The sequence below is a fragment of the Aptenodytes forsteri genome, unplaced genomic scaffold, assembly GCF_000699145.1.
Source record: "Aptenodytes forsteri isolate BGI_AS27 unplaced genomic scaffold, ASM69914v1 Scaffold16, whole genome shotgun sequence".
In the NCBI taxonomy this organism is placed as follows: domain Eukaryota; kingdom Metazoa; phylum Chordata; class Aves; order Sphenisciformes; family Spheniscidae; genus Aptenodytes; species Aptenodytes forsteri.
In genome coordinates this window covers 3,720,036-3,732,483 of record NW_008794753.1, presented here as the reverse complement: position 1 = coordinate 3,732,483, position 12,448 = coordinate 3,720,036, and the positions used below count along the sequence as shown (strand labels likewise).

At 40.7% G+C, this 12,448-nt stretch overlaps 1 protein-coding gene across 1 annotated transcript; it reads left to right on the top strand.

Moving 5' to 3' along the window:
• Positions 1-2: 2 nt before the first annotated feature.
• B3GALT6 (beta-1,3-galactosyltransferase 6) lies at positions 3-3,769 on the top strand (the record flags this gene model as incomplete). Its single annotated transcript, XM_019470717.1, has 1 exon — positions 3-3,769. A coding segment is annotated over one exon (900 nt), but the record flags the coding sequence as incomplete, so codon positions are not given.
• Positions 3,770-12,448: the final 8,679 nt, after the last annotated feature.

Here is a 12,448-nt window from a genome sequence, read left to right as displayed (position 1 = left end):
AAACCCCGCCTGCCGCCCTGCCGCCGCGGGGTGCCAGGGGGCCGCATCCCCCGGCAGCCCCGCCGCCCTCCCCTGAGGAGACCGCCTTCCTGGCCGTGCTCATCACGAGTGGCCCCAAGTACAGCGAGCGTCGCAGCATCATCCGCAGCACGTGGCTCTCGGCCGCCGGGCGCCCCCCTCACGATGACATCTGGAGCCGCTTTGTGATCGGCACAGGTGGGCTCGGGGCAGAGGAGCTTCGTAGCCTGGAGCTAGAGCAGAGCCGGCACAGAGACCTCCTCCTTCTGCCAGAGCTGCGGGATTCCTACGAGAACCTGACTGCTAAAGTCCTGGCCACGTACGTCTGGCTGGATCTGCACCTGGACTTCCAGTTTGCCCTGAAGGCCGACGACGATACCTTCGTACGCTTGGATGTGCTCGTGGAAGAGCTGAGAGCTAAGGAGCCGCGTCGCCTCTATTGGGGCTTCTTTTCTGGCCGCGGTCGAGTCAAATCTGGTGGCAAATGGAAAGAGAGCGCCTGGGTGCTCTGTGACTACTATCTACCATATGCTCTGGGTGGTGGTTATGTGATTTCTGCAGATCTGGTGCACTATTTGCGTCTTAGCAGGGACTACCTGAACATGTGGCAGAGTGAAGATGTTTCCCTGGGGGTGTGGCTGGCTCCCATCGATGTGAAGAGAGTGCACGACCCTCGTTTTGACACTGAGTATAAGTCACGAGGTTGCAACAATAAGTACATAGTAACTCATAAGCAAAGCATCGAGGACATGCTGGAAAAGCACCAGACCCTGGCTAAAGAAGGAAAGCTCTGTAAGGAGGAGGTTAAGCTCAGGCTTTCCTACATGTATGATTGGGGAGTGCCTCCTTCACAGTGTTGCCAAAGGAAGGATGGCATCCCGTGAAAGCCTGAGGAAGGAAAAGGCAGAATGTTGATGGACTGTCGGAGCGTGGTTACGGTTACTTGGGGAGAATCCCAGTAACTAGGGCTTAAAAATTACTCAAAAGATTTTGCACGATTCATTATGTCACAATCAATGAAACCCTGAAACTCCTAAGAGCTACTGATGTGGCATGATGTAGAGATGCTTAAAAAAAAAAAGACAAAAAGCATGGAAAGGCTCATATGACAGGATTGAAGGCAAATAATTGGTTGCAAAATATGGATAGTACAGAAAATTTGGGGGAGATAACTTGGATGAAAAGTTGCTGGAAGATTTTTAGCAGAACCTAAGATTTATTTGCTAAAGATCATGGCAGGCCTTTATGCTATCTATAAGATTGTGAAACTAGCGTCTGCTGTTTATTTCTTGGCAAGGAACAAGTGTCAGTTTGGCAAGGTTTGAAGATTCTAATGGGCCCGCAAATCAGTTGCTATTGCCAGTGGGAACAGGTGACTGGTTATTGACACAAGCAGTCAAGTAAAGGGAACAATTTCACGTAGGATATTCGCATTAGGGGAGGGAGAGAGAGTCTGTTCTTTGGCGAGTGCTCTGATTTACAAGAATGGAATTATTAGACCTTCTGTGTAACTTGTCTCTAAGCTTTTTGTTGTTTTAAAGAGTAAGTCTATATTTAGAAAGGTGGATGAGTTATGGTATTTGGCAGATAGGGAATACATTATTTTGGGATCAAATAGTTATGCTACAAAGCTAGCCTTCAGTTGTTAGGCATAGGTGTTGTTCTTGGCTTATCCTCCAAACCAACTGTGTATGAAGAAACGTTTCGTCTCCCAACAGTAAGTAATCTCACTGACTACTACAAGGTCAGACGTTGTAGGCTTCAGATTTATATTGTTCCGGGTTACTTCTGTAAAATGTAAATTAGCAGGATTAGATCAGTGGAAGCTATTCGGAGTTCAAACAACGTTGCCCTAACGTGGGTACCTCAGCTAAGAAGTAAACTCTGTATGTAGTCAAGAGAAATAGGTTCCCCCACCCCCCAAATTCCTGTTTGAGGAGAACCTTGTCTCTCTTTTCAGGAGCTACGCTGCAATCTAAGGAGACTAATCCCCCAACGGTCACATTTAGATGCCCGAAGCTAGACTGTGTGGATTCTCCGCTTCTCCCCGATAGCACCTTATAGTGGAACTAAAAATAATCTTACAGGAGGTCTAAGTTAATTGCTCAAGTGATATGTCAGTAAATGGGATTATGTCCCTTAGTCCTGTCTACGCTACAAATAATTCTAGTACTGACAGAGCTTGTCGGCATCAGATGCGGTATTGAAAGCAGACAGGACATTCTTGGCTGTAGAACAGATCACTTACACAATTTCGCCATATTACTTATCTGCAAACCTTTAGGTAAGCCTGTAATTCAAACATTTTTGAATGGCGGGTGCTCTAATACACAGAAATACTTTTTTTTCCAGTACTAATACAGAGCTACTGACTTCCAGTAACCTTTGTCAGCTACAGATCTTTCAGTATAAGCAGAGTTTTTACTTTTATGCCTGAAGGGCATTCTTAATTATCAGTTTTACTGTTTGTTGCACACTGCACTTTCATACAATTTCATTTCCTCCTCTTGTCAGTGTCTGTTCCCACCTGCAGGAAGAGACAAATTGCAAAGAAGAAAAGGGGTGCCAGTATCTCTCTATTTTTGCTTCTTAAATTATCAAGTTAGCAATTCATACCAAAGGAATCAAGTATGGGTGTTTTGTTATTCTTCTCTTGTTTTGATTAAATTATTGAGGATTAAGAGAAGTCTTCTGCAGAGGCTCATAATTCTCTATTTCTAAAATCTGAACAGATCTTTGACTTCCTTCTAAAACAAAGTTAAATTAAGATACTGACAAAAATAAGTTATTTTAGCATGTGTCCATTCTAATGCATGCTTATGTATTGACAGATAGGCAGATGTGCTTTTCAGCAAGGTATACTATTCCAAAAAAAGAATTTAACAAGATTTCAGAAAATTTGAATTGGTTTTAGCATTTTAAGAAACATCTGTTTGCCATTTGGGGTTCACTAGTATTGTGTGTATATATGTGATTAAATGCTTCTAATGTGAGTATTTATTTATAATTATTGAAGATGTGTTATGTATAGGAAATAAGATATTAAATGTCATTTTAAATTTGTTTAAGGAGGTACTGTAACGTCCATGAGAATTACATATCAAGCAGTGCTTGAATTTATTGGTGTACAAGCCATTATTTAAAGTACCAGGATCTGAACTGCGGTTCAAAAGTCTGCTGCATGTCTCTTAAGCTAGTAAGAATGTACCGTTTATCCATTCCTACCAATAACCGTGTTCATGGAAGTTGTTTACGTTGTTGACTTTGACTCTCCCTGCCCACAACGCCCATCCCCACCCCCCAAAAAAAAAGTGTTTTTCATTGCTGGCAAAATTAATGGCAGAGAAATGCTGGATCTCCATCTGATATTTGACCCCACGGAAGACATTGTGCATACAAATACTTAATAGTTAAGAAATTCTCTTGAAGAGTTTCTTGCACAAGTGTCAGGAATACAGCGTGCACCCTGAGGCACCCAGCGTAGCAGCTCTCTTGGCAGCAGCACAGCCCGTTGCCTGCCTAGGTGCGCTGCCCGCACCCTTGCAAGATGGAGCCCAGAAACGATGGTGACCACTCTTGCGTTCTTGGTATCCGCATCTCGGTCTGACACAGCCTCGTTATACCCTTTTCTGTTCAAGGTTACCCATGTTTCGCTCTAGTTGCAAAACAAATTAACATGGAAGGCTTGACAGATTCTTGTCCTTTAGTAAATGGTTTTAGTTTTCTTAGTAGATGCCCCCTTACTGCAAATACAGCGATTAGATTTCAATCCCAGTTAACTGGGAAATTCCACTAAAGTAAAAGATGAAGTGTTTAAACTTTTTTGGTATTTTAAAAGCAAATTGCATCATTTGGGAGAGAGCAGATATCCCACATGTTGTGTGGAAAAACCCAGAAAAACATTAACTAGCACAGGATTTTTTTTTTATATTTTACTAGAAAGAATTTGAAAGTGAAAGACCTATTGATGTTATTCTGAATAATCAAGCTGTTCAAGGTTACCCATGTTTCGCTCTAGTTGCAAAACAAATTAACATGGAAGGCTTGACAGATTCTTGTCCTTTAGTAAATGGTTTTAGTTTTCTTAGTAGATGCCCCCTTACTGCAAATATAGCGATTAGATTTCAATCCCAGTTAACTGGGAAATTCCACTAAAGTAAAAGATGAAGTGTTTAAACTTTTTTGGTATTTTAAAAGCAAATTGAATCATTTGGGAGAGAGCAGATATCCCACATGTTGTGTGGAAAAACCCAGAAAAACATTAACTAGCACAGGATTTTTTTTTTATATTTTACTAGAAAGAATTTGAAAGTGAAAGACCTATTGATGTTATTATGAATAATCAAGAAACATCCGAGTATTGCATGAGTGAGTCACGAAAGTTTTAAAGTTTCAATCCAAAATTCATTTTTGAGCCCATTTTTTTCTAAAGCAAAATATAAAGCACATTTTGAACAACATACGAATTGAATATTTTAAAAGAAGTAATTAAAGGCTATCTTTCATACCTTCTCAGGATCGGGTTCCATATTTCCTGACATGATCTCAGAAGTCTAGTATATGATGTTTCTGTACTTGAAAACCATGATGTAATCTTTGTCTCTCTTGAAAGTCAGGGGGAGGAGTCTGACTTCAGTGGGTCCAGCATTTGGGAGGATGTTTAAGTGCTGCTGAGAAATAAGCGGTTTTTGGTCTTTATAGCAGCTATATTAGACTGGAAAGTTTTGTTGTGGGCCTTAGTGAAAGCAAAGTTATCCAGGAACAGATTTATCTTCTTTTTTTGTAGCCATTCTTAGTGGCGATAGGTTAGTGATTTGTTGGGCTTTTTATTTTTTCAAATAGTGTTTCTGCTGGTTTCCAGGTTTTCTCTTCATAAATACTGTGCATTTTTAATATTATTGTTAGCATGGGGAAAAATTATCACCTCAGCTTTTCTAGATATCAGTGTGTTACGCACTGTAAGTTAGGCAACTATGTCAAGTCTGTAAGCTTATGTTAGTATCCATTCAGGACTACCATTGAGTTGGTCTGTAACACTATTGAGCTTTTTGTTATTATTTACAGATTTTTTTTTATTATTTTTTTTTAAATCGGGCATTTAGCATTCTACCAGAGCTACTAGATACAGTAGAGAAATTAATTGTTCATGACGTGTCCTATCTGTGATCATATCTAAGACTTGATACTGAAATATTTAAAGCTGACAATGGCATAAACTTAACTAGAAAGTTGATTTTATCTTCCAGTGAATTTTTTTAAGTTATGTGCAACATGACTTAATTACTTTAGTGTGTAAAAATAAGTAGCTAAAACATTAATTTCCATACTAAATAAACTAACAGTTCCACTTAAAGAACCCTCAGGCTTCCAAGAATTCCTATAGTCAGTTCAAGATTTTTAAAAAAAACAACCCAACTTAGAAATTACTATTCCTGTAGCTGAATACTTTCTTTTCTGAATGTCTAGCCTTGTTCGTGTGAAGTTTGCTCAAATACAGCTTCTATGTGTCATACTTTTGATAAATGTTACATTTTCTGTACTTGAAATGCCTTTTTTTTTGAGCATTTAAATTTGTATTTCGTATCTGTTAACGCTAATGTTTTGGGGGCCAAGGTGTTAGCTTTGCAGATTTGATTAAAAGCCCAGCAGCACGGGAAGGTGATTAAGAGTTGCACTTCTATTAGTTTCTGTTCAGCTCCAGCATCAGAGTTGCAATATGTTTTTGGTATTGCTGTATGCTTGACAAGCTGTCAACACCTGCACTACTATAAATTTTATTCAGAACACACTCCCTGCAAGACTCAAATCTGTTGCTACATGTACCTGTGTAAGATATACTTTTACCTTGGAACTGGAACTACTTTATGCCAACATAATATGCCAGTTATTACTTTCTAATACAGACTATTTAGGTAACATCTAGTAAAACTTGGAAACGGATCAGTCTGTTACTTATAGCCTGTCTGAAGCTGAAGGATACTACATAATAAGCGTGCCTTTATGAAGAAGAATTAGCGTGGGGTACTGTGCTGAGTATCTTTTAAACCATTGAATGAAATTGCACATTTTTTTGCAGCCGCATAACTTTACCATTTGGGGGTGGGGTGTGGCACACAGTTCATTTGCTCAGCATTTATATAGGAAATAAACTGCTAGAAACCTGAAGCTATCTGTGATGATGAAAACTCTTGGTAATTGCGTAAGCGTATTGTGTATGTATTTATGTCCTTTCACGTATGCCTTTATTGGCCAAAGGATCTGTGTGATGTGATTTTTAATAAAAGACTTTTGCTGTATAGGCGACTGCTTGTTCTACGTAAGAAAAGATACAAGTGTGGTTATTTTACCATGCTGCTGTCTGAGAGGCACAGAGGATTGGCTCAGTCTTAAGCAACTGCACGAAAATGCTTCAGTTAACGTCAGTAATAGTGACTGAGCAGCACGCCAGAACCTTGAAGTAGCTAGTGGCCTAGAAGGAATGCCACTGGGTCACACACGTATACGTAAATACGTGTACCTGTTCATCCTGGTTTTACATTGGTAGCAATACAGGGGCATGACTTAAACTGTAATGCAGTCAGAAAAAGGGTTTCTCTGACTAAACAGTGCATTGATTCTGGTCTTAGCTAAGCAGTATTTTAAGCAGTTAGACGTCAACAAACACCATTGGCTATAGTCCTGTTTTATGTTAAAAACCCAAAATACCAGCAACATTCTGACAAAGAAGTGAAAATACTTTCAATATTACATCTGTTCAAATCGTTTCAGCGCTTCAAGCAGCTTAAATAGCACTAACTTTCTGCTGATGAAGTAGCTAGTCCATTCTCTTCAAGATGAGTGTGTTCTTGCTGCGTCTTCTTCCGCCAAAACCTTGGAAGCACATTTTGGGCTCTAGCCCAGAGCAACACCTCTGTTTTTAGCTAAATAAACCAATCTATTTGAACCCAGAAGCACAAGATGACTCTGAGTAAGACCAAGTTGTTACTTTTGATCAGAAGTGTCCTGGTTCTCACTAGCAGTTCTTCAGTTACCTATTAAGATTTTTCTTGGAGGTGTTTGTAATAAAGTACACTCTGACCAGAAAACCAATTGTAACTGTCCCTTTTAATACTATGATCTCAAAGTATCACGGTCACCTCTGACACACTGAAAGCTTTGGCAAATTTAATACATTGCTAGCCATATTGATTAGTTCCTAAGTGGAGAGCAAATGGTATGCTTCTTCCTAGCCCCTTGTGAGCATTTAACTCATCTGCCCAGTGACATTTGTAATAAGTATTTATATTGCTGTGTTTGCTGAGGTAGAGGCACAGAGAAGTAATAATAAAACCACTTCTCCAGTGCATTAGCAACTTCAAAACACTAAGGTCTGATGAAGATTTATTTAAACTAGAATTAAGATTGCAACACAATGTTTTTGCTGCTGTTTCACTGAAATCAAAGACATCTCGGGATCTACATACTTGGAAATTCACAGTAGGGATGCAGCTAACCACTAAAATTAGCACATTGTAAGCAGCTTATGATTTGTATTTTTCCACTACGCAGAAGCCTATGAGAAACAGCAGCCCTTCCCAAGTGTCTAGGTGTCATACCGGGTGTCCTTTCTGCAGAAGGTAGAAGAAGACACGGCGTACCTGGAAAGCCATATCTAAGTGGTTTAAGTGAGGAGAGGAAGCGTCTGCAGTACCATTCCCTCGAAACAGAGCACCGCAGTTGCAGGCAGCAGGAGCATTCTCATTTAGAGTAACAGGTATTCAGTTTTATGCATGCAGTATAATTCAGAACAGTAGTAAGCCAAACAGTAAGATTTCAGTCTTGTAAGGTATTTATAGATATGGTGCCAGGTAAACACATGCATGTTCATTTTAAGAACAGAAGTGCAAGTCTGAAATTCCTCATCTACGGAGGCTGGAACAAGGAAGTATTTCAATGCTCTGGAATTTTTAAGACAAGCCAAGTGACGATACGGAGCAGGGTCCGTATGGATTCCATGCTTGCACCCTGGCCCGTAGGCCATCATTAAATTCAAAATTTCATGCTCTCCTCATTCCAGCAGCAGTGGTATTGAGCTTTAATTAAAATTCATAAAGCACTACGATTGCCAAATAATACATGCAGTCTCCTCTTTTACCGAAATAGTAAGTCCAATGGTAAATCAAGTTGAAGAATCTTGTCAATTACAAATGCCGTAGTGAAACATTAAAAACACACTTGAACAGAGTTCTAACCTGTCAGATTAGTAACCTTGGGTACACTGTGTAGACTTGGCGGCCAACAAATATAAGTCAGCAGATCTCTTATTACTTTTATTCATGTAGCAACTTTGCACTGAAGTTGCGTCAATCTTTTTTTTGCAATTCCTTAGAGTATTTGAAAAACAAGACATCACTAATAGCTTGCAAGAGATCATACCATGTAGCCTGTTACAATATAAAGAAAAGTTATTTTCTGGTTACATGCAAGATACTGAAAACACCAGCGGATTTAACATAGTTAATACTTCCATGTACAGCCAGAGAAGCAATTTGTGTGGTTCTGCTCTAGCCACGGCAGGGATATTGGTCTACTAATTGTCAGAGTACAGAGAAGAGAAGAATCTGTTTTAAAAAAGTCAACAAAACAGCTATTTCAATCTGTCTCGTCATGTACCTCAGGGTTTCCCCTTTTTTTCTGGGCTGCCATAGTCAAATAGTCCCATCCCACATCTATCTAACCAGATGCAGTATCATTTTAAAGGCTCTGTCACCAGTGGTGCTTCTGCTCCCCAGCAGAGGCAGGAGAAAACCAGAGCCACAAAAACGATGCTGGGTTCTCCTCCCAGTTTACTCTTAATCTGTACATGGTTTGGAATGTCTAGGGCACAATACAAACTCACCTTTATTCTACATTTGGACAAAAAGCAATTTTCGTGTCAGCAAGAGGGGATAAGGAAATTTGACTTCAGCAATACTGTGCGCTGTTCAGAGCCTTTGCGATGATCACATCCAGCTAAGCACTGCCATCGCGCAGTGCCCAAGCATATACCCTTAGGTAAAACTACAAAACAGTCAGTGGGAAACTCTTGTTGTTCCTCTACCTCAGCGGTTTCTCAGGCAGTCGTGAAAGAGGGAGAGCAGAGCGCAGTACTGAGGAGGATGTTCCTAATGGGAGGAAAGTGCGTTCAGTCCTGCTGCGCCAGCATGCCCCAGGGGGAAAGGGCAGTACAACACCCTTTATCCTCGCCTTGCCGCTGCACTGGGATGAAGGGGTAGCGTGTCTCAGAAACAGAATCCAGACTTCAAGTCAACAGTATTTCTTTCTGCCGCTTCTCAAGCAGCAAGGAGACAGCCACATCAGTGCAAGAACAGGGAAATGAGCTTTTGACCCCAACTCAAGGTCAGGACAAACATTTTTGTTCTCCTTTTCTGAGATATTTATTCACCCCACCTGCTGCCTAGAGTCATAGTAAAAGAATAATCTTTCATTATCAGTTTCTATCAATTCCTACAAGTTTCTGAGGAAACCAGGAGCAAGTGCATTAGACCAGATTTGTTGGTTTTGTTCCTTTTCTCCTCACACCCAAGTTTGCTGGGAGGCACCATGAATTATGTATTATTTGCTCTACTTAGGACCTAGCCACCCTATATCTTTAAATTATTGTCTCCGGGACACAGCAAGTTTTCGTTGCTCAAAGCTTGTTTCAAACTTAGTCATCCAATTCCAAAGAAAGCTAGGTCAGAAATTATTCCAAGGCCAAGCAATCTAAAGTAAATAAAGGCACATGTATAAGACCCTGAATCTATGATGAGTTATTTTGCTACATGACATTAGATGTTTTAGTTCCAACACAAAGGATCAAATTGCTATTGAAGTGAACATAAGGGGGAGAAGACTGACAAATAATGCAAGGGAGCTAATACAAAACAGGCTGCCCAGGTCATCAACCAAAGAAGATACATATAAAGATTTCTGCCAGTAACCAAGAAAATTGCCTAAAAATCGAGTTCATGGATTATAGAAAAATACAGAGACAATCAGTGTCCAAGGGCACACAGTGTTTCAGTTTCACAGTGAAAACAAGTCAGCTCAGAGGTGAAGTGACTTGTCCAAGATCACATCGGAAGCTGGCAACAGATCAGAAGCTAGAAACTAGTCACTGGTGCTGTTAGGCTAACGCCCTCCTCTTACTAAGGGGAAAGCTGACGATAGCATTCCAAATCTTACACACAAGCTAATCGTAAGTTCTTCCTTTCAAAAGAAACATGCCAGAACCATACAAATCCAACGGATTTCCATCCTGTTTGTGACACCAGAGCTAAGCCATCTAACTCTCCCTTGTTTTTATAATGTTTTGTTTCCATCTGTAACTTCCCCAAGTCATGGATATCTAGGCACTCTTAGCAGATTGTCAATGAGTTACGATGGTAATTGTCAGCCTTTGAGTCTAAAAAGATTAGCCCTTCAGATGGCTTTTCATCGAGTGCTGGGGTTATTAACCCCAAAGCAAGTTCTTAAACAGCAAAAGAGAAGCAAGCAAGATAGGGCTAAACTGGTCACATCAGCTGAAGGTTTGCAGTTAATGCACAACACCAGATACTCAATGTAAGTTTTCAGAGAAGTGTGAAAGCTCTTTTTTTTTTTTCCCCCCATAACACAGGACTCCAGAATAGACAAGCAATACATTACCTCTCCTCTAAATCCAAACCCGCCCTCTTTTGCAACAGCCCAACTGTCGTTAGAGGAGGACTGTTCAAAGACCATCTGCCTGAGAGCCAAAACAAGCCTTTCAACTCATCGACCTTACCTTTTTTTCCAGGAGGGTTGCAAATAAAAGCCATTTACCCAGTGTGACTTCCGCAGGATGAGGTCCATTATCACAGCGCAAACACTCCACACCAAAAAAACCCACAGAGCTCTTCTTGCTGCTTTTATAAAGACCAGTTGGTCTTCACCTTGTTACTGACCTCAGGGAATCAGCTGGGAATCATAGAATCGTTTAGGTTGGAAAAGACCTTTAAGATCATCAAGTCCAACCATTAACCCAGCACTGCCAAGTCCACCACTAAACCATGTCCCAAAGCACCACATCTACACGTCTTTTAAATGCCTCCAGGGATGGCGACTCCACCACTTCCCTGGGCAGCCTGTTCCAATGCTCAACAAGCCTTTCGGTGAAGAAATTTTTCCTAATACCCAATCTAAACCTCCCCTGGCACAACTTGAGGCCGTTTCCTCTTGTCCTGTCGCTTGTTACTTGGGAGAAGAGACCGACCCCCGCCTCGCTACAACCTCCTTTCAGGTAGCTGTAGAGAGCGATGAGGTCTCCCCTCAGCCTCCTTTTCTCCAGGCTAAACAACCCCAGTTCCCTCAGCCGCTCCTCATCAGACTTGTTCTCCAGACCCCTCACCAGCCTCGTTGCCCTTCTCTGGACACGCTCCAGCACCTCAACGTCCTTCTCGTAGTGAGGGGCCCAAAACTGAACACAGTATTCGAGAAGCAACAAATCAGCTACAGATGAGGATTAAGCCCAACTATTTTAAAGGGACATCCCCGCGTGAGTATTGTCCATCTGTTTTCCCTGACACAATTAAAATGTGTCCAATTTTTTCTAAATGCATTTTCATCCAAACTAAAATCTTTCACATACATATAATGAACTCACTTCTTTTTGCATCTTTGCTACAAAGATTTAAAATAAGACTTTTCTTCCATTTTTTTTCATAAATAATTCAAAATAACTTTCAAATTTGTTATTGAAGCAGGCTTGGGAAGCAAGGTAATCTATTTGGAACTCTCCATAGTTTTCCTGTTTACTTGCCCTGTACAATTCAGTCACTAGATGTCACTACGTGCCTTTAAGAGCACATAACGGGATGTGTTCCTCGGTTAAAAAAAAGACCCGAAGCAGGAACCTAAGCAGTGTCGACAGACAATTCTTTATGACTAAAACCTAGCTGTGTTCTCTGATAACCATCTGCTGTTTAACACAGACTCAAATGGATGATCGGGGAGAAAAGGAAAAAAGTTCTCCAGTTCAGAAATGGAATTCTGAAGGAATTATTGAGGATGGAGCCAACATATTGTTCCACGTAACTAGCGATTGATAATGCATGCCCAGATTTTAAAGACAGACCTTTGTAGAAGCCCACAAAGCCCCCAAAAATGGAGAAAGCAAATTAACTAAAAATGATGAGCCACATTTTGGTCAGTGTGATAGTGAGGTTTAGACACCATTTGGGAGCTACAATAACTTGGGATTATGGAAAGATAACTAACTGTGCCTGTTATGGAAAAAAATGCAGCTATGATTTGCCAAAATCTTTGGATGATTTTTTCTTGTGTCTGTATGTTTGTGGTAAAACTGGCCAAAAATTGTACATCAAAGGACTTTGTTGTTGTTGGGGGAGGATTGGCAGGTGGAAGAGAAATAGCTTTTCAATAAAGTGGA